At 38.5% G+C, this 23,402-nt stretch overlaps 1 protein-coding gene across 5 annotated transcripts in view; it reads left to right on the forward strand.

Annotated features, from left to right (window-relative positions):
* Positions 1–23,402, forward strand: part of LOC119548992 (syndecan) — a 111,377-nt gene that overhangs the window by 85,318 nt on the left and 2,657 nt on the right. For 2 of the 5 annotated variants that reach the window (XM_037856592.1, XM_037856591.1), the window contains exons 3-6: positions 1,439–1,546; positions 17,883–18,021; positions 18,595–19,122; positions 22,615–22,782. In XM_037856592.1, the coding sequence (XP_037712520.1) occupies positions 1,439–1,546; positions 17,883–18,021; positions 18,595–19,122; positions 22,615–22,782 (943 nt within the window). Of the gene's footprint in view, positions 1–1,438; positions 1,547–17,882; positions 18,298–18,594; positions 19,123–22,614; positions 22,783–23,402 lie in introns of all 5 variants that reach the window. The other 3 variants (XM_037856593.1, XM_037856594.1, XM_037856595.1) reach the window with 3 other exon arrangements.

Raw genomic sequence — 23,402 nt, forward strand, 5'->3', positions numbered from 1 at the left:
GAGGGGAAAGATTTTGTCGCGATGAGTTGGAAAATAAATGAGGAAAAGCTTAAGGAATTTATAGATCAGCGAGTTGGCACGGATTTCTATATATAGTACTTTCCGGAAATAGAGGGGAGTTAACATCGTTGCATAACTTTATTTTACATAAAAACTCTCAAAAATATGTAATTTGCCTGTGACTTGTTTTTTAGTTTCTTTGCAAAATAAATAAATACAATTTAGTCTTGGCATCTAACTCTAAATAATATATTTTTTACAAACAAACTCAAGACGGAATGAAATTCATTAGGATGCTTAATAAGGGTAATGTAGTTATAATGTGACCCTACATAGTAAAAGAATCGACAATTTAATTTAAAATAAATTGACAAATATAATTTAATGATCATAAATATGTATTAATTAAGAATTCCATGAATTCAATTCAATTCACGAAAATGAGAAATCCATTTATTGATCCGAAGAATTGAATTAAAACAGTATATCAAACACTCCAAAAAAGAAATGTTTATGGATTTTTAAAAACAACGTTATCAATTAATTTTCCAAATAAATTTTAATAAGTAAAAATGACTTCATTAAGGATATGGCACAACATTTCAGTACAACAGAAAAACGAAATAAAATATTTCATATGTATATATACTCCCCCGCAGTGAGCTGCTACCCATGGAACCGGAAAACCATTGGAGTTTTTCAGCTGCTCGTAAAGTCTTCATCAATTCGCATTTAAGGGGGGCATAAAAAGAAGTAGAGTCGCCCGATTTCCCCTGGCTTAATGAGGCAACACGGGACTTGGTCAGGCGACCTCCCACCGAATCCCCAATCCCTCCATTGCCGGGTCTTCTGCTTTTTATGTTGGGCCATAAAATGCGGACAGCTCCTAGAACTGGATGGGCAAGTGGATGGGGCTCCATTAATTATGCAATGTCCGGCTGTTTGGCCGAAAAAGCCTCAGCAACTCGCCGACTTTCCTGCTTTTCCCTCACACTTTGTGGTTTCCAAAAGGGAGAGGAAGAACCGCACACAATTTGCATATCTCATTGATTTTCCAGTGCATCATTAAAAATGCATTTAACACTTTAAGCATTGTTCTTAATTAATTGTTTCATGCAGGATCGCAAATTCTTGCGGTCATACGAATTACTGATGGCAATATAAATGCATTTTTCGGTATATCCTTTTTTGGTTTGCAAATTCCTTCTCTCATAACTGTGACTCCAACTTTACGAAAAACTTTCGTCTGTCTACTCTTTCTCTAATTAATAAAATGAAAATATTTGCATTATAACAGAAGGTCTCAAAAAAAGTTAATGATGTTCTGGCGAAAATTAAAAAAGTTTTCTATTCTCCCTACCAAAGCACTCATCGTATAATATTGTTTGAAAAAAATGATGATTATTTTATATCATGAAAATGTTTTTTTTATTTGCAGAAAATCGTGAAACCATCGGCGGCAGCGCCATCACCAGCAGCCTCTCGACCCCGGGATGAAATCTATATCGATGATGATAGCAACGAGGGCTCAGGCGGACATGGCGGGGTAAGTTCCACACATATAAACCACACATATATTCCACCACATATAAATTAGTTAATTACATTTTCGTTATGCCCCGAAAGTTTGCCCTCTTAATTCAGTAAGCTGATCGGATGGGTTTCTTTTTCCCATTTGCATATCACAAGAGTCTGCACTCTTTCACTTTTCAAAGTTAACATAAATATAGATGTTTTTTTTTGGTGCTTTTTTGCGCATACCTTTTCCGCCTCAACGAGTAAAGCAATTTTTGCTTTATTTCACTTTTTAAAACTTACAACTTTAGCGATAATCCAACAGAAAAGTTTTAACAAAAATATAACCAGTTCATTTGGGATTTTTTATCTAATAAAATAAAATGTAATAAAAGTTAAATAGCGGGATAAAATCATCAAAACGGGGTATCAATTTTAAGCTGTCTATGGATACTTTTAAAACCAATTATATAAATAGTTATTACATTTTATAACCCTAGTTAAACCACAGAATCTGCATTGAAATGCCTGCATTCAATAAACGTGCATATAAATAGCTTCCTTTTTTTTGTTTTTAACCAACCTGATATACGAAAAAATGTAACCCATTCAATGTGCAAAAAAAAATATGCAAACCATATGTGAAAAAGTTGGGCTGAAACGTTTGTTACGTAATCAAAACTTGACGCTGGAAAAACTCATTTGTTTATGCACATGAAATGTTAATGTTCAACACCTTTTTTGTGCTATTAGTATGGGTGTGTAATATGTGCATTTGGCATGTGAGCGACATTTGTTTGAAAGTTTTTTGACAGCATTGTGCCTGCTTTTCCGCCCAGGAGGCGTCAATTGTGTGCCCACACTTTTGAATCCTTTTTAGCACAAACGCGCCCATTTCCGCTCACTCATACTTGAAAGCAAAAAAAAAAAAAAAACTAATTAAAATGCGTGGCTGACATTGCTGCGGCCAAAAAAAAAATTGCGGAAAAAGACGTGAACTCGAGCGAGTAAAAATAGAAAAAGTTTAATTAAATTCTTTGGCTTTTTCGTTTATTTTTCTTGGCTCGTTTCGGTTTCCGATTTCTTTCCTATTGCCGCGTGAATTTAATTAAACATTTTGTGCTCTTTTGACGGCGCAAAAGGGGCGAAGGACCAACATAAATAGAAAATTGAGAGAGAAACTTTTTCGCGGAATTCAATCAGCGAACTCCTACATGCGGGGCACGTTGCATACTTTAACGAGTAACTGTGACTAGATCAACAATCCCTCGAAAGCTATTGACTCGGGCATTAATGTTGCATGGCAACGAAGGGAACTACTAAAAAACTGTGCTGCTGGACATTTAGCAGGGATTTCAGTCAGCTTTGTCTATAAAAGTATGCAAATAAATCCCCCGAAGCGGATTTCATTTTCCTGCCCGTGCAAAGGAAGGCCTTTGTTATGTTGTTGTTTAGCAACAAACTTGTTTCCAAGTTGAAAAATAAATAGTCAAATTTAATTACTACTTTGTACTGTGTAAATTTTTGATATGTAATCAAAATATTTTGAAAATAGTTGGAAATTTAAAAAAAATTAATGAAGATAAAATTACAAAAATAATAAATAATACAATTTACAGAACTTTGATAGTTTACAGAAAATATTTCTTTTCACATACTCCGTTTTCTGATTTTTCAAAATTCTTTGAGAAGTAACATTTTGGCAAACAATATTAAGTAGTCTACAAAGTATTAGTTCTTATAATATAGAAGCATAAAAACTAGTCCTGAAAAATGTGCCACCTTAAATTTTTTTATCATTATAAATCTTTTGGTATATTTGGCTATCAGTGTATTAAAAAATATATATAATTAATAGCGTTGATAGTCTAATTACTAAAATTGGTTCTGTATAAAACACTCATAGCTTTATAATTGGAATGCGAGGGTATGTTTAGACTAAGCGTTTCTCTTTTTTTTTACATATTTTTAAGGCTCTCTACCTCCTTTGCACCATGGCGTTTTTCTAATTTCCCCCAAGCCCCGTCCTCCGTTTTCCGACAACCGCTCCCGTTCCGCTTTTTGCACCATTTCCGGTGCGGTGGTCCTGGAGCCTGTAGCCTGTAGGATGCGGCCTGTAGGATGCTGCCTGCTCTTGGCATGTGCCATCATGGCTCATGTCCGTCCGAATGTGTTGGCATTTTTATGTTTTATGCAACTGACAAACGTAAAAACGTCTCCCATGTGCTGGCTTTTCACATTTTTTTTTTCCCATAGCTCCTAATTCTATCTCTTCTCTCTTTGGTAACACACAAAAAAATTGCAAAAAAAAAAAAAGGAAACTAAATGCAATTTATTATGCGCTCTGTTGATCTTTTGGGCCAACTACTACTACAGCTGGATCTTTAAAGTGATTAGGCCAGTGGCTTGATGGATTCGCATGGTTTCCTCTTCTCGCTGTTATTCTAGTCATTCCTCCTCGGGGGATTCATTATTATTGTGTTATTAATGGTTCGCTGGGAGCAGAGTCTCCCTAAATTATGATAGATACGCAGATTATTCAGTCAGAGCTCTAATATGTCATTCTTCTTGGCTCCGAGTTAATCAGCGCTGCATTTGATAAATGATTCCCATCGGTCGACGATGGATTGGCTGGAAACTTAAATATTTAAAGCTATTCAGGCTAAGCGCCTGTTTAAGCCAATTTTTGTGGGACGTGTCAACAAGATAATGAACTTTTGTTGTGCACTTTTAGGCGTAGGCATACATATGCAAACCTATGCATGCATATGTGATGATTTTGGCCTCCATGCGATTGTGTTTGTTCGTATGTAATAAGCTGCAATGCATGCAACGCACGCAGCCAACAGCTCAGCATCACTGAGCACACAGAATTACACTGGGAAAAAAAGGCTAAAACCATGGATTTGATTCTAGGAAAGAGATTGCTGATAGAGATTGCTGGGTTGCAGTACGACATTTTAGAGTGCTGAAAGTTTTACTAAACTAAAGAAATTTAACTTTTGTTGTTTCGAACTTAAGATACATTTTAAAAAAATATTTTTATATAAAAAACAGATACGCTCTTCAAAAATATTCTTATATAGTCTAATTCATTGACGTTCTGTCTTATGTATTATTCCCTTTTCCAGCGTTCCCTGACTAGTTAAAAGTTAGTTATATAAAACCTTAACTAAATCTGATTTTAAATATTTTCAACCAATGAACTATTAAAGGAAATAAGATGTTAAAAAATGTTTTTCTTTTAAGGATCCTTGATAGATTATCAAAAGTGAAACAATCTTTTCCTGTCTTTCTATTTTGAAGGTTAGGTTTTTCTATAACCGGAATCTTTATTGTTGATTTACTGTTTATATTATTAAACTTCCTAACATCTTTGGCTTGGAACAAAAAATTTATTCTTTGTTGCTAAATACATAGTTATATTTTGTTAAATTTAAAATAAACTTTGTTCTCAGTGTAGCAACACTGAGAATTGTCGTTGCATTTTCCAGAATGGACAAAGCCCGAGTGGAAGGGAGGGGGGAAAACGAGCTTGTCGTAGGTCCTTGTTGATTAATAACGTGCACATGGCGCACGTGTTTTTGTGGATGGCCAAGAGGAAAAGCCTTTTTGCATAACACACACACAAACCCACAGAGGCAAACGGGTAAGCCCCTGCATTGGTATTTGTGTCGCAGAGAGAGAGAAATGCGCATTGACAATAAATTAACATCGATTGACATGGCTAGAATGGAATAATGGAAGGGGAGGAGTCTCCGCCCGAAAAAGTAAGCCACAGAATGTGTTGTGTAAACAGGTCCTGGCACACCCCCCTTCGCCATTCTGATGATGTGGTTAGGTGGTGCGAAATATGCTGCCCATTATTATGCTGTATCCTGTATCCTGTTCTCAGGATTCAGGACTCTGGACTCAGGAATAGATTCTCCACCATACTCCACACCAGCAGCTGCCTGTGCTTAAGTACGTGCATATAATTTCCAACGCTACGTTGTCGTACTCAAGCTGTCAATATCAGTTGCTTACATGGGAATTTATTGGTGACAGCTCACATAATACATAATGCATGCCACCCACAGCTGTCAACTGTTGGAAAATAAGGAGGTTCTTAGCCGATAGACATTGAAATTTATTGAGACTGGGTTTGTGTGTGTGTGTCCCAGCGAACAGCCGCAAATGAGTTTATGGCATGCGTTTCCTTTTTTACCCCATCTAGCAAATGCAGAAAAATCCGACTTTTTAATGCCAAGAAAGGATTCACATAGAGTAGAAGGACAGACAGACAGGCAGAGGGGGCGACATCATCCTCTAGTGCCTTGCATTCATTACTCAATGTCGTTCTGCTTTTGGGCCAGCATACGAGTGTACAAATGATGCAGCATTATTTCACATAACATAATTCCCAGAGTAAACCAAATGAGTCCCTCAGTCCCAATCCCAAAACACCACCCAAAACACAACATCAGTAATCCGAGGCCACGGGGGCCAAACGGTTTTTCGGTGGGGCAGTGGAAAGCTGGATAGCACAGCTCCTTTTTATGAGACATCTGCCGCTGTCTGTTTTGTGGGTTATTGCGCATACGCCACGTTGTCGCAGACAAGCCTGTAAGTCTATTGAATTAAACGCCCAAAGCACGAGACACTGGAGGTGGCCTATTTGGCTAGCTTTCAGCTGGTAATGGGATACTCTCTAAAGGAATGTCTAAAATGGCAAAGGAGTCGTTTTAAAAAAAAACCTCGTTTGCTGAAAAGCATAATTGTGGGGGAATAACTAGAATTAAAACCATTTTAAAAGAAAATACTCTCCCAGCAGGAGGTGTATGTAATCCACTTTGAAATGTGTTTAAAATCGCTCATCATTTATACATTTTCTGCAATCGTTTACTGTTTAGCTAAATGATTGCTTGAATATTAAAATTATTAGTTTTCCATGAATACTTAAGAAGAATATATAAATCAAATTAAGAATGTTAAATAAATCATTAAAAACCAGTCGTAACACACGCATCAATAAGATGCCTTGAGCAAACTACTTAAACCAATACTTTAAACCAACAATACTCCAAATGGACTACTCCTTATGTTATTTCCTTAGCTTTATTTGTCCTTCTAAATTGGTTTTAAACTTATTAAAATGAAATTCAGTCATTCATGAAAGGTTAAATATTAAAACTAATTATTCCTGCAAGTTGGTTTATATTTGACTCTTCAAAATATTTAAATCCCCACTTCACTTAGTTGTGCAATCATTTTCATTTTGCTTCTATTTACCTAGCTATGCAAACTTAAAGCCAAAGTTGCCATATCACCTTGCACAACAAAGGAATCGTTCTATTTGCAGCAACAATAACAAAATCGAGAACATCAGAATAGAAGGTGGCCCTTCGCATACAAATGCGTAAATACAGACAGGGAAAAATGAAGGGAAAATGGGTGGGAAAACTGAGACTGCTGGCATAACATTTGGAAGCCAGGCGAAAAGTCATTGTCAAAGTTGACGACGACGACGCGAATTGTTAGGAAAATGCTAGGGGGTTCTTTCGGGCGGGGAAAATGGCGACGATGATGATGGGGGCGTTGTCGCCATTTTGTTTTCACTGTTTGTCTCTAACGCTATGCGCATTGTATTTTTGGGTAGGAAAGTGAGAATTTAGGACTTCCTTCATGCATTATGTATGCCAATAAATTCGCTTAACTTTACGACAATTTGTAGCTGCAAACCCTGCCATAAAATTCACTCGCTTAAAACTCAGATTAGGGGGAAGGCTGTTGGAAAATAGGGGAAAGGGTCCTTCCCCTTTAAGCCATAATCAGATTTAGGCCCCGGCCAGGAAAGAGCACAAATTGGTTTTGGCCCCCCAAGTATCTTTGATGTGGCTGCATACATTTCAGCGATTATCCCGGATTTTGATTAGACCTTCTACTCATCTCGTTCGCCCCCATTCAATTCCCTACCTTTCCCATCGATTGTTATTGTTACACGGAATGTACTTCAATTAGAGCACCGTTTTGTGCATCACAACTGCACTCGAAGCACCTCAAAACTCAAATTGCAAGCCAGCAGAGGAAGGATGGTGAATGGGTCTACGGGTATAACTCATCAAAAGGCCGCCAGCATTTTGAATTGCAAATCCTGGACGAAGAATGGGTAGGTAGTCTCTCCACTGCGAGTGCACAGGCCAAGTGGAGGGGTCGCCTCAATTATGTTGCCCTCACCGGACCTGGGAACCCGAAACTGACTGTCTGACTGACTGACAGACGAGGAAGAAGATAGAGATGGTAATAGAGGAAGGAGACGGATGGAAGGATGCGTCTTGGGCAGGTCCTGCTCAAGAAACAGTTGCCTGGTTGCAAGAAAACGTTGAAATGTCTACGTTTCTGCGGACGAGCAGCGGCTTTCTCTGCACAGAAAATAAATTAAAAGTATCAAGTATTGTGTGCACTGAAAAAATAACTTTGACTTTTAAAATAATTGTAGATATGATATATTTGTATATAAGAGTTACACTTTTAGTGGATTCTACAAATTGTATTACCTAGAAACTACTTTATTTTGGAGGTCAAAAAGGCATTCATTTTATTTTTAATTTTATTCTTTAAACGAATAAATGTTTAGAAGCCAAAGAAAAGTTTACCTGTTAGACTTAGAGATAAAAACGTTTTTAGCTTTGGGCATACTACATGTCTTATAAGTTTTCCCCAGTGAAATAACTTCTAGCTTACTTTGGTCACATAAATTATTATCCTTAAACCTCTTGAGAATTCTGGGAAATTTTCTTGCCGTACACTTGGAAAAGCCTCCCTACTTGGAGTCTCCTTTAACTGCCATTTGTCGTTTGTCAGGAGGCCTTTGGGCGAGACAAGGGGGAAGAAAAGGATGGGGATGCGGCTCTTCCTGCCGGCAATTTGACTTGTAACCGCACTCTTGAGTGTTGCATGCTTTTAGGCGCAACGTGAGGCGAGTTTGTTGAACCTGGCAGGAGTTCTTCATGTTCTTTTTACATTTTGCCTTCTTGGCCTGGGTCAAGCAACTGCCACTGCCACTGCCATGAATAATTCAGCATTGGAATTCTTTTCCCGGGTCCTGCTGATGCTTTCCTTACATTTTTTAGGGCGTGGCACAGCTGCCAAGTTAATTACATTTGCTGCTACGTGCTGCTGGCGATGATTGCATTTCCGAGCAGCTGCATCCGCTTTGTTGCCTCGGATTCGAATGTGGTCACAAGGGGGTGGTCGGGTGGTCGAGGTCGTGTAGTGTGAGCATCTCCATGAATATTTATTTGGATTGCACATGTTTACAATGCCTGTGGCAAGGTTAAGAGGTCGTTGCATAGCATTGCGGTCTCTCAATCAATCAGTGTCACAATATGAGCTTGATTAAATGGAAAACATTATGTCGATTGAAGTAGCCATAACCGAGAGTCGAATGACAAACCCTTTCATTTTGATTTTAATTGCATTCCCACCGAAGCAAGGAACGAAGTCGGCAGCAAAGTGTGGTAGGTGGTTGGGTTGTATTGAATGGCACGTATTCCAGGTGCTTCACATGCATGGCCACGCATATTGATTCTGCATTTTCAGCCACTAATGAGCAGCACTTGTTCGCCTCCCTTGCCAGCAGCAGTTCAAGGTGAGCCTTGGCCCCAGTGAAAAGAACTTGATCCTGACTAAAAGAGCTCTAAAAGTGAAATACTGTTTGTGTAGAAGTACTAAAAACTTAAATCATTTATTTTAGTTTTGTTTAACTGATTGATACTGACTGAAAGAGCTCTAAAACTGAAATACAGTTTGAATTGAAGTAATAAAAACTAAAATACTTTATTTAATTTTTCTTTAACTGATTGATCCTGGTTAAAATAGCTCTAAGGTGAAATACTGTTTGTTTTGAAGTACTATAAAACTTTTATTTGCTCTTTAATTTTTATTTAATTGATTGGTTCTGACTAAAAGAGCTCTAAACGTGAAATACTATTTAAATTGAAGTACTTAAAACTTAAATCCTTTTTTATTTTTATTAAGCTGAGTGAGACATATTTCGTTATCTTTAAATATACAGTGGTCGGCATAAGTATTTTGACAAAACAAAAGTTAAATATACTCATAATTAGAACTTACTTCTTGTAAACTTTGGCATCAATGGAAAGGTAATTTCAATGCCGTTTGAATGATACAATACATTTCTTAACCCATTCAGTACTTATTGAAAAGGACGAATTTGTGTAAACATCTACTTTTAAACTTTTTTCCTGGACTTGAAAACTTAAATTTTTTGATGCAAAAAGTTTCTTCAAACAAAAATAATAGTAACTGCAAAAAGAATTTTACAAAAATCATTTTGCTTATATTTTTTATGATTTTTTGAAGGTGACAATGTCGGAAAAAATTTGTATGAAAAAGAGAAAAATATGGCTCAAATGCCTGTTTTTCAGCATTTTCAAAAAATCATAAAAAATATAAGAAAAATGATTTTTGAAAAATTCTTTTTGCAGTTACTATTATTTTTGTTTGAAGAAACTTTTTGCATCAAAAAATTTAAGTCTTCAAGTCGAGGAAAAAATTAAAAAAAAAAATTTTTAAGTTGATTTACACAAATTCGTCCTTTTCAATAAATACTGAATGGGTTAAGAAATGTATTGTATTATTCAAACGGCATTTAAATTACCTTTCCATTGATGCCTATAGTTTACAAGAAGTAAATTCAAGTTATAAGAATACTTAACTTTTGTTTTGTCAAAATACATATGCCGACCAGTGTATAAATGTCAATCAATTTAAATATAAATATTGTATTTATATGTTTAAATAACATAAACAATTTAGTTGTTTCCAGGGTTCCACAGAAGTTACTAGTAAATGTGCCTAAAAGTATGCAGCAGTATATTTTGAATCCCAAACTCCTTTGAATTCGTCCCAAATGATAACAAAATATTTTTTCAAGCATACTTTTAGGCACCCATAAGCGATTTCAAAACCGTTGTGAAATGTTTCATATTTACAAATCTTAAAGCAAATAATTGTGAAGAACTCATTTCACTCATTTTACTAAAGTTCCATTAAAATCATAGAATTTGTATTTATTTCTTCTATTTTTGCTTGTTTTCTTCTTTTTGCCTCCATTTGCAGAAAGTTATTCTAGCGTTCACTAAACAGATTCCATAGCAATCAGCTTAGGCAACAATTATGTGCAGCTCATCGCACAGTCGATCACACTTTGTTTGGTACCCCCTCACCCATTTCCCGCACTTTACCCCATTTTCAGCAACCTCTTTCGGTTTCCGTTCCACATTTTGCGACGCTTTTCTTGCCGCTTTCTAAGCTTTCGCAATTGACTGAGCAAGAACTGTTCGGGCCACGCCCACAAGCATTGTCGCCGGGCTAAAGGGGCTAAAACCCATGAGTTGCATTAAAATTTTAATGATGTGCAACGGTAACAGGGGCGGGGCCATTGGAAGGAGTGGCAGCTGAATAACTTGGAGCAGATGCAGTCAGTCAAGTTTCCAAAGTTCCTTTCTACTAACATCCCCACTAGCCTTTCTAGAACCCACATCCATACATACAAAGATGTGTGCTTGAGCCTCACTTCCTTAACTTCCTTCGGCGGCTCTTAGTCCTTTTCTGGCATCAGCACATTAAGCCCGATGTGGATGCAGCCGCTCCTCTTGGTGAACAATCTTGCCCAGCCAACCCTTCTGTTGGTGCAATTAAAATGCAGAAACTTTACGCAAGATCCTCGCATATACTGCAGTGAGAAAAATAGTTTACGAAGTACTTGTGTTGAGTTTTGAAGGCATAATAGTTAGCTCGAGTTTAACAAGCAAATATAATCCAATTAAGGTTTAAGCAATGTAGAAGCTTTAACCAATAATAATAGTTTAAATCAGTTAAAGGATTGTATAAATATAAAAAACATTTGTTTAACATTATATATATATATCAGACCTTTTTGAATTAAAAATAACAAACAAGTCTTATCTAAAATCTTTTGAAAAAGAATCAAAAATGATTCTTAAATGATTCTCAAAAATAATTGTTAATTTGTGATTTTTAAAATAAAAAAAAATTATAATAGGTCCCTAAATATATGCTTAGCTTAAATCTAACACTCTACAAGGTATATGAAAACTGTACCATATTACCAAATTAGACTAATTATAATCTCGAATCCCAAGATATATTTCTATAATGTCTTCAAACAAGCCCCATCCTGATTTTCCCCCAGTGCCGTTGCACCTTTTAGCAGCAGTTTATGGCTTGGATGCGGCTCAGCTCTTCGGGGTCCTGCCAAGTGGCTGTAATGAAAATGTTTCCTTATTAGCCGCAAAATGTATCACAGAAACAGCGACTTCATATGCAAATTACTTTGGGGACTGAATTAAACATCATCTCGGGCCCCCCCCATAACGCTTTCATATCCTGCCAATTTAACCCATATTTCCCCTTTGGCCTGCTGATCAATTTCGATTAGGCCAAAAAGGACCTGGAAAAAGGATTATTAATGCCATAAGCTGCAGCCGGAGGAGCAGCTTTTGCAATTAGCATAAGTAACAAGCAATCCCCGGAATCTGGAGTAAATGTTGCAAGCGCTTTCCCAACCTTCTCCCGACTGAATTGCAGGTCTCGTGTTTTGAGCCCTAAGCTCATTTATTAATTGCCAGCCGCGGAAATAGGCTTAAAAAACAGGGGGGAAAAAAACAGATAAGTCGCTGCTTTAAATATGAAAATGATTATTTATGAAGGCAAATGGCCGGGTTGTTTTACAGCTAACACAGATTTACTTTCCTGTCGGCTAATGCTGATGATGCGGCTTTTAATTTATTTGTGCGAGAACTGCGCAGAAAAAAATTCATAAAAAATGAAAAGATAGGAGAGAAAAAGAGCAAGCCGAAAAAAAAAGGAAAGCCTGGGTGCGGTTATTGATTTTTCCGTCTGCTGATGAGCTGGAACTTTTGCGAGGATAATGATGATGATAATGATGATGGTGGTTGCGGTGTCCAAGGCAAATGCCTCGTTGCGTTTTGTCGCGTTGGCAAATTTCTGCTACTCCCAGAACAGGACAGGGAGTCGAAAATCTATGTCACTTGAACACGAAAAAAACATTAAAACCTTGCCGAAAAAAAATGCTCGTAAATAAATCTCTGCCGGCTGATAAAATGGTAAAAAAAAAAAAAAACACCACAGGGACATACAAATTGGCCTCCGAATTCCCATCGGCATCCCTTAAAGGTAAAACGATAAAACCTTAAAAAAGTAAAAATAAAAGAACATCAGAAATTAAGCAAAAGTGGCGTTCACAACGCCGAAAGACTTGAGCTTGATAAATGTGCTGTTTTTCCCAGGATTTTCCCGCTTTTCACGCCGCAATGCAGCTGCCAATTAAGTGTCAAATTATGCCAGAGGCGTTTTGGGTGGGCGTGGCCTTGCACAATGGTATGCAACAAAAGGCTTTTCTTCGTTGAAGAGTTGTGCAGATAGAATACAGACAAAAATGGTGGAGGGAAAACCCAAACAACAATAACAACAAGAACAACAATTGTTGCTAACAGCAAGGCCACGACACAATTTTCTTTGTAATATCTGTGTGTGTGTACGTTGCGTTTGTTTGCGAGTGAAAGTTGTGAAAACTCTTGAGAGGCATTCAAAGGCAAAAACATCGCGCTATTTTGCCAAAAAAAAACTTTTTCAATTTGCAGCACATACAAAAAGAAGGGCAAGAAATGAGGAAAATTCTCTGTTGCTCATTTGTTGCATTTAAAAAGCAATTATTTGCAATGAAAAGCTTATCAAGGGAAAAGCAACAAAGGAGAACAACAAAAAATATAAATGAAAAGGGGAAATTGTCAGGTTTTTAGGGTTAAATATCAATTAAGTAACAAAATCGTTTCAAAGATCAACAAAGTGTATGTTAGTTTAAAGGGCTTGTAATATTTTCAATGACTTGAATATAATAATCCTGTTATGAAAGACCCAAAAGTATTATTTTTAGCTAGCATTGAATATGCAAAACGTGAAGTGTGGGTCCTAACTAGTTTTCAAGTAGTTTACAAAACCCTTTTCGTCTGTTCATTAGATTATAAGCTTTTACTCCCATCTAAATGTAAATGGGCAATTGCAAAATAATAAGCAAGTAGATAGGAAAATAGAAAATAAAATACCAAGCAGCTCAGAACTTGTCTATCTCTATATATATATTCATTTGGAAAAAGTTCTTGCCGGTCGGAAAGGGACCAAGTGAACAAGTGGAAGGAGGAAAACAAAAGAGTAACGAAACGAATTTTCAATTTCGTTGTCTAAATAAAGCCGTAAGTTATCTTCCAACTGGAAAATTGAGTTTCCCCGGAGTTGAGCTGAGTCGGCTTTTCTCCCCCCACTTTTTTTTATACTTTTCTCCCCGTAGGCCAAGTTGCAAGTGCATGTAAATAAATTAGGACTCCCCCCAGAGATTCCACTCGGAGCAATTATTGAGCAATGCCAATGCTGGGAAAACAAAGCCGAGAACGAACTCAGGAATTGGCTAGGACTATCAATTTTCCAGGGATTGTGGTTGGTTTCCCTTGCCACTTTTCCCATTCCATTTCCCTGGCCAGACAAACTTTGGCCATTTCCTGCAGAAATACCCATGCAAATGTTTAGCAGGCCACTCGGCTCCCGAAAAATGTAGCATTCACAATGCGAAATTTGCTGAGAACACACAGGGTCAAAGTGGTTACGTAAAATCTAGGGGGAGGGGTGGAGAAAAGGGGAAGAAAGTGGGTCAAAGTGGAAAACACCAACTTGCCCTGGCCAAGGATTTTTCCCAAATGTTTCTGGCAACTCGGTCAACTCAAGTCACGCACTTTTCGAACATTGTCAAATCGACAATTTACTCGTTAGCCGAAACTTTTTCACCGAACAGAAAGTTGGCCAAAACAGCTTCTCTGATGTTGCTGGGCAAATTGAAAGCTCCTTGTATTTAGTTTGGAAATTCATTTACAAAATAAAATCGTACAGGATTTAGAAGGGATTTGTTTGGTTTATAAAGGATTGATGGTGATGGTACATGTGTGGGTGGATTGTTTTTGATCTCTTGAAGCTTTTGAGATGAAATTTCAGGCATTAATTATGCTGAATGGGAACGAGAATGTGGGTGGAAAAACTTTTTTTCCTCAGTACCATGACAACTTCTTTGATATTTGTAAAAGTCAAAAAAATGAATGGAAAAACAGCTGCACTCGAGCTGTTGTTTATGCATGAAACGTGCCTTGCAACCATTCTTAACTTCACTTTTCTGTTTTCCGCTCGTCTCTACAATAGTTTTCCCCCCATTTTCTTATAGTTTGACTGACACAATTTTCGCTCATTACGAAGGTTGCTCTCGGCTCCTTGTCTTATTTTCTCATTTTGCTAGCCAAGTTTTTTGCACTCGCACCCCCCTCTTTGAAGAAGTTTTTAAACGCTTTATTGAAACAATTTCCGTTTTATGGAAATGCTCGGGCCCAGCTTGCTGGAATATTTCATTTTCGCTGTCATATATCAAAATGGTGTCAAGCATACGCCATGTTGGCCAGCCAAAGAGCCAAAGAAGCTGCAGCAGCAGCATCAGCAGAGGCATCAGCTGCCAGCAAATGCAAATTTAATGCGGCATGCAGTGGAAAAGCATATACCATTCCCATTTTCGGAGCCTGGATGGCAGCAGGTGGTCCCCGGTTCCGAGTTCCAGGGTCCCGATGAAATGACATCATTTAAATTCATGCATGACCCACATTGCACCTCAGGATGGTGCAGCATCTGCTTTCTGGCTTTTGCACCACCCACCCACCTTTCGCTTCGTGTTTTATTAACAAAGCAATTTATTGCATAAATTCACATTGCACTCTGGGTCGTTTCGGTTGGCCACAGTTGTAGCCGCAGTTCCAATCGATCCTGTCTCCTTTGGTGAAAAGTTTTTGCCCATAATCGTTTAAATGTTGCCTTATAACTCGTGAACAACGAAACTGCAAGTTGTGCAGGAAGGACTTCATTTAAGAACCAAAACATGGTGGCCCCGAGTCCGTGCTAAGTCATGTGAGAGGCTGCCACTCGCCACTTTCTACTTACTGCCTTGCCCCATTTTGCTGACTGCTAATTGCAGCATAAATCAAGCGGCAAAACAGCGAGGCCGGCAGAAAAGCGAGGAGAGCAGCTCACAAAACGCTTTAAATAAACTCGGGCCAGAACGAGAAAGTGTTGCAAGCGCCGGGACAAACACTTTTTACCCCCCCTTTTTTTTCTGTTTTTCCGCATGCTTTATGGCCACTTGGGGTGCACTCCTATCCCCTCAACCTCCAAATCTCCAGCCAGCACCCATTGCCACCCACAATAACGTCCTTCTTTCGCTGGAGGAATATTTATGAGTGCTTTTGGTCAAGCGTTTGCTTGCCAACTGTCCTGCACAGGATGATATATGCTGCGGTGTGGGTTTCGATTCAGTTTCAGTTTGAGTGCGCAACACTGCGTATACGCAATGCACAAATATTTTAATTAAATTTTAAACGAAACGAAAATGCATGAAACAACAAAAACAGTTGCGAAAATTGAAATGTATTTGCAGGGATAATGTCTGTGTGCCTTGCTTTCCATATTTTTTCGACTGCTTGAGTATATTTGTGGATAAGATAGGATGCACAAAATATATATTTTATGTTATCATTCAATTGGCATTCAAATTGTATCCTCTGTCTAGCACTGAAAACAAAATTACTTGAAGTTTTGATCATTATATGCCATATAAATACAGTTAAATTAATTGGGAACAAAAATGAGAAAGCAATTAAAAAGTTTAGAACATGATATCTCAGAAAATCAACTTTTAAATGAGGATTGGTTTACAAACAATTAAACAACATTTTCTCGGGCTTCGAATATTATTTTGTAGAAAGCGGTACCAAGGGGTATGCCTACAGTCCTCACTCCCATATCATCCTGTTTTCACATTTGTTTTTAAATTTTCGTATTTGCCGAAAAGGCAGCCCCCAGGCTTGTGTGCTTTCAATTTTCCGTTATGAATGCCGCTGAACAGGGACAGAATTTGTTTGTAAATCCTCGACTCAATGAAACAAATGGAAACAAATGCTCCAAGCTCTGCTGGCAAAATTTAATTTGAGCTCAAATGAAAACAAATTTCAATTCTCTTTCATTGGAAAATTAATTGCTTCTGCTGGCAGCCATAATCACTCAATTTGAGCTCATTCCCCATTACTCACGGTCGTTGTCGGCCTTGTCTATATAATACATGTGGGCTAAAATTATGGGGTCGGGGGTCAACAAGTGTCACTGGTTAGCTGGGTGGCTGGCTGGCCAACTGCCAAGTCTTTTATAGGGCATTTCATAACGCGTGAAGAAATTCAATTAAGTTTGCTGCCACTACCTCCATCGATGCCAATGTTTTCACTGTTTTGGCCACTGTTTTTATGGCCCGAACAAGCGACAAACGAAATTAAAGTCAATAAACAAGAGCAGGCGTCTGCGGCCGGGAATTGTCTCTGTCATTTAGTTGGCCCACGGCTGTCTCTGGTCTATGGTCTCTGGGCCAATTGGTTCTGGTCACAGTTGTTGCGGTGCTGTATGTGTCCTTTTTGCCCAACCCCCCTCTGTGTGGGGGTTTGGTACTTGTTTTGGTGCGAGTAAACCGCAAAAACCCGTCACAGTCATAGTCGAAGCTCAGTCAGACAATGGGCCCCACGAAATGGGCTCCCCGAAGGCCGGAGGACATGACCCAAGGGTCGGGATCCCTCTTAGCATCTCAAACGCGAATGTGGAACAGCTCAAGGACACACGGGGGCCGTGCATAATTTTCTATGGAAAATTGCTGCCATTTGTTGCGCACAAAGCTGGGGCTTTGTTATGGGAAATGTCCTTTATTCGCATCAAGCGACACTTGGGAAAATGTTTTGGGTTTCTAGATTGTTTTCTTTATTTAAAAATATATAAAATATATATTATATTTGCTCTTTATCCCTAAACTTAAGTAAAATACTTTCATATTTTAGGGACTTCCATTTATAATATACATTTTAACTTCCTATAAAGATGAAAAAACGCTTCACAGGGTAACAATTGTATTACCTTATAATGGGGGGTACCACTCAAGTATTCAGGGTTTTGAATTTAATTTAAAATGTCATTTTATGGTTCTGACAGGTTGCAGTGACTAAGTATAGATGTATTTTTAAATTAATTCATTGACATATATTGTTGCATACTTTTAGACACCTCAGCCCTAGTGATTTGTGATATATGTGGCCCACCCATATCTTTTTTTAACAGGCATTCCCTGGTTTGCCTTATAGAACCATTTCCAAATATTTTAAGATCCCAACTAATCTCTATTTCTTCACCCTTTCCCATTGCAGATACACGAAGATCTAGAGAAAGAACCAGACTATTCTGGCTCCGGTTTTGGACCCGATGACGAGGACGCCGAACCCGACCAGCATTCGCACAGTTCGCACAACACGCGCATCTCGCAGAACGGCAACGCCGGCATAAACAGTAAGCATAACTCGAACGAGAACTACGGCAAGAACAGCAACAGCGACCTCATCTCGAGTAGATTCAACAATAATAATCACAATCAGATCGACAACAGCCAGAATATCAATCTCAATCCCAATAATAACCATCAAACGAATAGTGGCACAATCATTGGTAGTAGCACCACAGCGAACAATAATAATAACCACAATATCAACATCAACAGCCAGAACGGCATCATCAGTGGCAGTGGTAGTGAGATCGGTGGCCATAGCACTGGCATTAACTCAATCGGTAAAGATCAAGCTAGTCATGTAAATGCAACACTCGTTGGTGTATTTTCCACACCCGCCACAACCACAACTTCTTCTCCTTCAATTTCAACAACAAACACACCACAACCCATTCCAATAACAGAAACAGATACAGTGACAGTCACAGTTACAGTTACAGCATCAGTTACAGATAGAGTATTAGCTAAGGAACGATCGAGTTTAGTTAGTAGTAATATAAGTATTATCGACCATCACCTTCCAAAATCATACACAACAACAACAACACCAACAAAAACAATCGCATCTCTATATCCAGCAGCTCATACACCAACACTACCCTCATCCACAATCTCAACAACATCGAGTTCGACACCAACGCCTACAACAACCACCACCACCACAACGGCAGCCACAACAACGACAACCACAACCTCTACAACCCAACAACCCTCTGTTAATGACAATACCACAACGACCACAACAACAGCTCCGACGATCCCCACATCCACACAACCCAATCAGCCCATATTTCCGCCCTTCGATAAGGATCTCGACTCGGAGGCCAGTGGCGATGGAAACGATTCCGATATCGATGACAACGAGGATGACGATCTGGAAGATACAGAAGACTATAACTATAACAAGGAGTTGGACGGAATTGATATCGATGGTCCCGGATCTGTTCCTCAGCAACCGAGCATTCCAGAAAACACTGATGGTGACGATAGAATTTTCACCACGGATGAAATCGATGTGGATGGCGCCGATGAGGATGAAGTTGTGGATTTCGATGTCGGTGGTCCGAGAATCGGTGGCAACGATGGAGATATTACAGAGCGCGGACGTCAGTGGTTTTTATTTTCACCATTTTACTTTATTACTTTTCACTACACTGTTTGGTTTATATTTGTTTATCTAGTTTTGTGTTTTGTTATACCTTCACCATCCTTGTTTAATTCCCTCTCTTATTTTTACTGCACATCATTTTGTTGTCCTTTTGGTCCTTGCACTGCTCTGTACAAAAATATGTTTTTTAACTTTTATTGTATTTTAGCTACGTAATTTATTCGCTTTGCTTGGGACACTCTGCTTTTGGGTTTATGTTTTTTATTATAGCATTGATAACTTATATTTATAGATATAAAAAAATAAATTTTGTTATAATATAAACTATTTTTAAACTTTATTTCAGAATTTAAAAATGGTTTGCATTTATATTTTTTCTGTGTATGTTTACGGGCTGTGCTTATTTTAAGTAGTTTGGTTTCTCATTTACGTATACTTGCTTTGCTTTCTTTGAGTAGCCTGTCTGTGTGCACTTTAAGTACTTTAAATTTCAAGTATTTGTTAGTCAAATTAAGTTTCACATTTGGTGTGTGTGTTCAAGTATGATTTAGTTTATTTGACGCGCTCTGAAAAGTCTACGGTCTTCGCTGCGGGTGCTCTGCAAATCGTCTATCAGTCTCAGTCTGTCCCACATCCTTGTTTTTGTCCACAGGGAGTGACCAATTTACCACATAATTCCAACACATTCATAACAAAATTCATTGAATCATTTCCGTTCGCTCTGTTTTTGTCGTTCATTCAATTGGAAAAACTCCCGCAGAGCCAACACAAACTCACCCGACCCTCATCGTTTAAGTGTTTAGTTTTAACCTTAAGCTAGATTAAGGCGAATACTTTAAGGATAGTTTAAAAGCTTTTATCGTGACAAACGGAGAACAAACAAAGGCCAAAGACAAAACCAAAGCCAAACAATCGATTAAGCTGCAACAGGGAAAGCACTCCATCACGGAGTGGGCGTGGCGTGGCGTGGGCGCAGTGGGTAGTAGACATTCTGCAATTCTTGCCCTAGGCATAAAGTTCCATTAACACTGTCCCGAATGCTCTGCCTCCTGCGATTTTGTGAATGAAAATCGCCGGGAAAATCGCACTAAGCCGCGCAGTGATTTTGTGCTTTGTTGCTGGGGGGGAAAAACACTTGGTGTGCTTCGCAGGCACTTCAAATGAAAAATCACTGAGTCCTGGCAATGGCAAGGCTCCTATTTCTGCCTCCTGCGCGTAACTGTAGCCGCTTACTTGAGCCATCGTTCCTGATGCTCCTGAAATGGCTTCGTGAGTGGGTTCACTTCGAGAAAAAGCGCGAGGGTGTGCTAAAGGAACCACTAGGGGTTTGATTTCACCAACAAAAAGGTGTCTAAAAGTATGCAGCAAAATATTTTTCATTGCATACTTCTAGATGCTTTAAGAAGGGATTTAACATTTTCAGTGATTCTTTAGCAGTTAAAAAGTTATCGAAATCAAGATCAAGAATGAAGAAAAATAAAATATGTTTTTTCCAATGCTCTTGATGCACACAATTCCAATCATCATCTAAACAGAGAAAACATGTCTGTCCCGAACTGTCCTTAACTTTTTATTTATTTTTTACGAGGTGATTTTAGAAATCAGAAAGTACAAAATTTTACGATTTCGGAAACGTAAAGCCGCTTGTTAAAACCGATAACGCTCAAACATAACAAAAAGCCATGACAAAATAGCTCAGCTCAAGCCAGCTGTATAAGTGAGTTTAAAGCTCTAGAAATTTCTTTGACCTCCCAGTAAATATTTCTAAAAGTCCCCCCACATTTCAAGATTTATTTCCGTGTACCTATGTACATCGCTCACAATCCCTGTTTATGGTCCCAACAAAACGAGCAGTGCACCGTCAGAAACTGAAACACAGCCTAATGGCAATCGGGGTTGTGGGCTCTGTGGGTTTATGGCTTTGATGTTTGCCTTGCAATTGCCACGCCTGAACCGAGAGCACAAACACAATCAATATGGTTGGCTGGCGCGGGTGACAAACAGAGCTGGGCAATAATTTCGCCATAATTGCGCACAGCTGACCACACGGAACATCGAAGCACGAAATCAAACCCAACGCCCCCAAATCCAAAAACCCCATCCTACATTCCCCAGACCAAAGATTCAGCAACAAAGTGCATTTTCCCATCAAATCCAGGCACACACACATGATGCAGGCACCTTTATTGGTTCAGAACAAACAGAACAAAGTCTTGGCAGGACAAGCAGACAATCAATGGATTGGCAAGACAGCGAAGCAATCTCAAAGCCAGTAGTTGGAAAATCCATTTGCTCTTGGAAATCGCATTGAAAGGCAAATATTTATAGCTTCAGTTCGACTCAAAGAACTCTCCATTTATTTCTATTGCTCGGCACGAGTTCCTTCAGTTTGCAAAGCGCATATAAAATCAATTTGAGGGCCTTATTCGCGAGGGCCAATTCAAGGAGCTCTCGTGGGCATTACCTAATTAATATGCCGCCCCTCAAGGGAGCCGCCATGTGTGTGTTTGAGCTGCAAAGAAGGGCTAAACAAGCAATTTGTTTGTCTTGAGCTGTTTGGGGAGCCTAATAGGGGTGGCATGGGGATCAAACAATAGCTGTGCTAAAAATAAGAAGCCCACAAATATGCCTGAATTGGGAAGGGGAGAAGGATGAACGTGGGCCAGGCCAATTAAATAAAATGTAAACTCGCTTTGTTTGACAGCCAATTGTCCTTACATTTTCGCTCGCCTGTCAATTTCAACGAAGCAATATAATTTCACTTGTTTTAAGGCGAAGCCAGAGCTTTAGCTCAAGTCAACCCTCGAAATTTTCAAGCGGGATTTGTCACAATTTGCATTCGTAGCTAAGAAACTTTTTTCATTTCGTACTAAACTTTTCTGAAAATCTCTGCTCATTAGCGTGAAATTAGCTGTCAAGTTATGTATATCTTTTGACTGGATGTTAAGAACGTTTTTTCCAACGCGGTAGGTTCTAGGTTCCGGAGAAATATTTTTATTCAATTTTAAAGAAATCTAAGCGGTTGTACTAGTTGAAATCTTATTTTTAGACACCTATAGTAATATATATGATATATTTCATGGCTGAAAGTAAACTAATACTTATTGTCACTCATCTTAGAGAGATTAGTTTCTTGGAAACATACCACTTAAGAACTAGCATTTAAAGTAAGTCTCCCTATGTAGTAAACGCTGCTCAACTAACATTAAGCCTTGTAAATACTGCATAACAGCTCATTAACACACGCACAACGTACACACACATGTTTACACAACCGTATACGCTCACTTAAACCAATATTGACACTCGAATCAATTTAATTGAATACCCACAACACACCACAACACGAAACGAGACAAATCAAAACAACAACTCTCTGTCTCACTCTCTGTTTTGTTTGATTTTGCTTGCACGTCATGGGCATAAATGGACTGCACCACACTGCATCTCTTTCTCATCGGCATAATGCCTTCTCTTTCTTCTGGAACAGCGGGCGCAGGCGGTAGCAACGTGCACGAATTGGACCCCAATACGAACGTGAACAGCCAGCCCTCCGACACGAAGGGCATCGATCACAGGCCCAACGGCAACGAGGTGGTCATCATGAGCGAGGACGATCGCACGTCGAGCTTCTTCTCGCAGCCCGGAATTCTGGCTGGTGAGTATACCTATAGGGTGGTGGATCTGTAGGGGATAAGAATTTAAAGCAACTTTTGTTATGTACATTATAAGTACTGACAAATTAAATTGAAAGTGAAAAACGTAACCCCAATATCACTCATACGCCATGTATCTTGGATAATATTTAAAATAATTGATTATTAACATCTTAAGAACTAAAGACAACTTATTATAAATTACTATTTATGACAATGACAATATTTTATTTATCAAAACTTATTTACTACAAAATGTAATTAATTAAATCAGTGTCCATGTAGGATTTTGTTTGGTTGGCTTTTCCAAACAAATAAGGTAATAAGGTGTTGCATACTTTTAGGCCAAGGTATGGCAGAGAACACTAGTCTACAAAAATTAGTTTTTTCTAGTTCGGATTAAAAAATGCCTTTTCCAGAGTAATATGAAATCCCTGTAACACCGTGGTCACTCAAAAAAATTTCCTAAGAATTGTTTTTAAGATATTCACGAAAAACATACTTTTTTGATGTTTTTGTATCGGAATCCAAATTTGGAACTGTTTGGCAATTGGCACAATCTGATAGTAAACAGATGTACCTTTCCTAAATTTGTTTAGAAAACAGGGTTTAACAACCCAAC

The sequence above is a fragment of the Drosophila subpulchrella genome, chromosome 2R, assembly GCF_014743375.2.
Source record: "Drosophila subpulchrella strain 33 F10 #4 breed RU33 chromosome 2R, RU_Dsub_v1.1 Primary Assembly, whole genome shotgun sequence".
NCBI classification, from domain to species: Eukaryota; Metazoa; Arthropoda; class Insecta; order Diptera; family Drosophilidae; genus Drosophila; species Drosophila subpulchrella.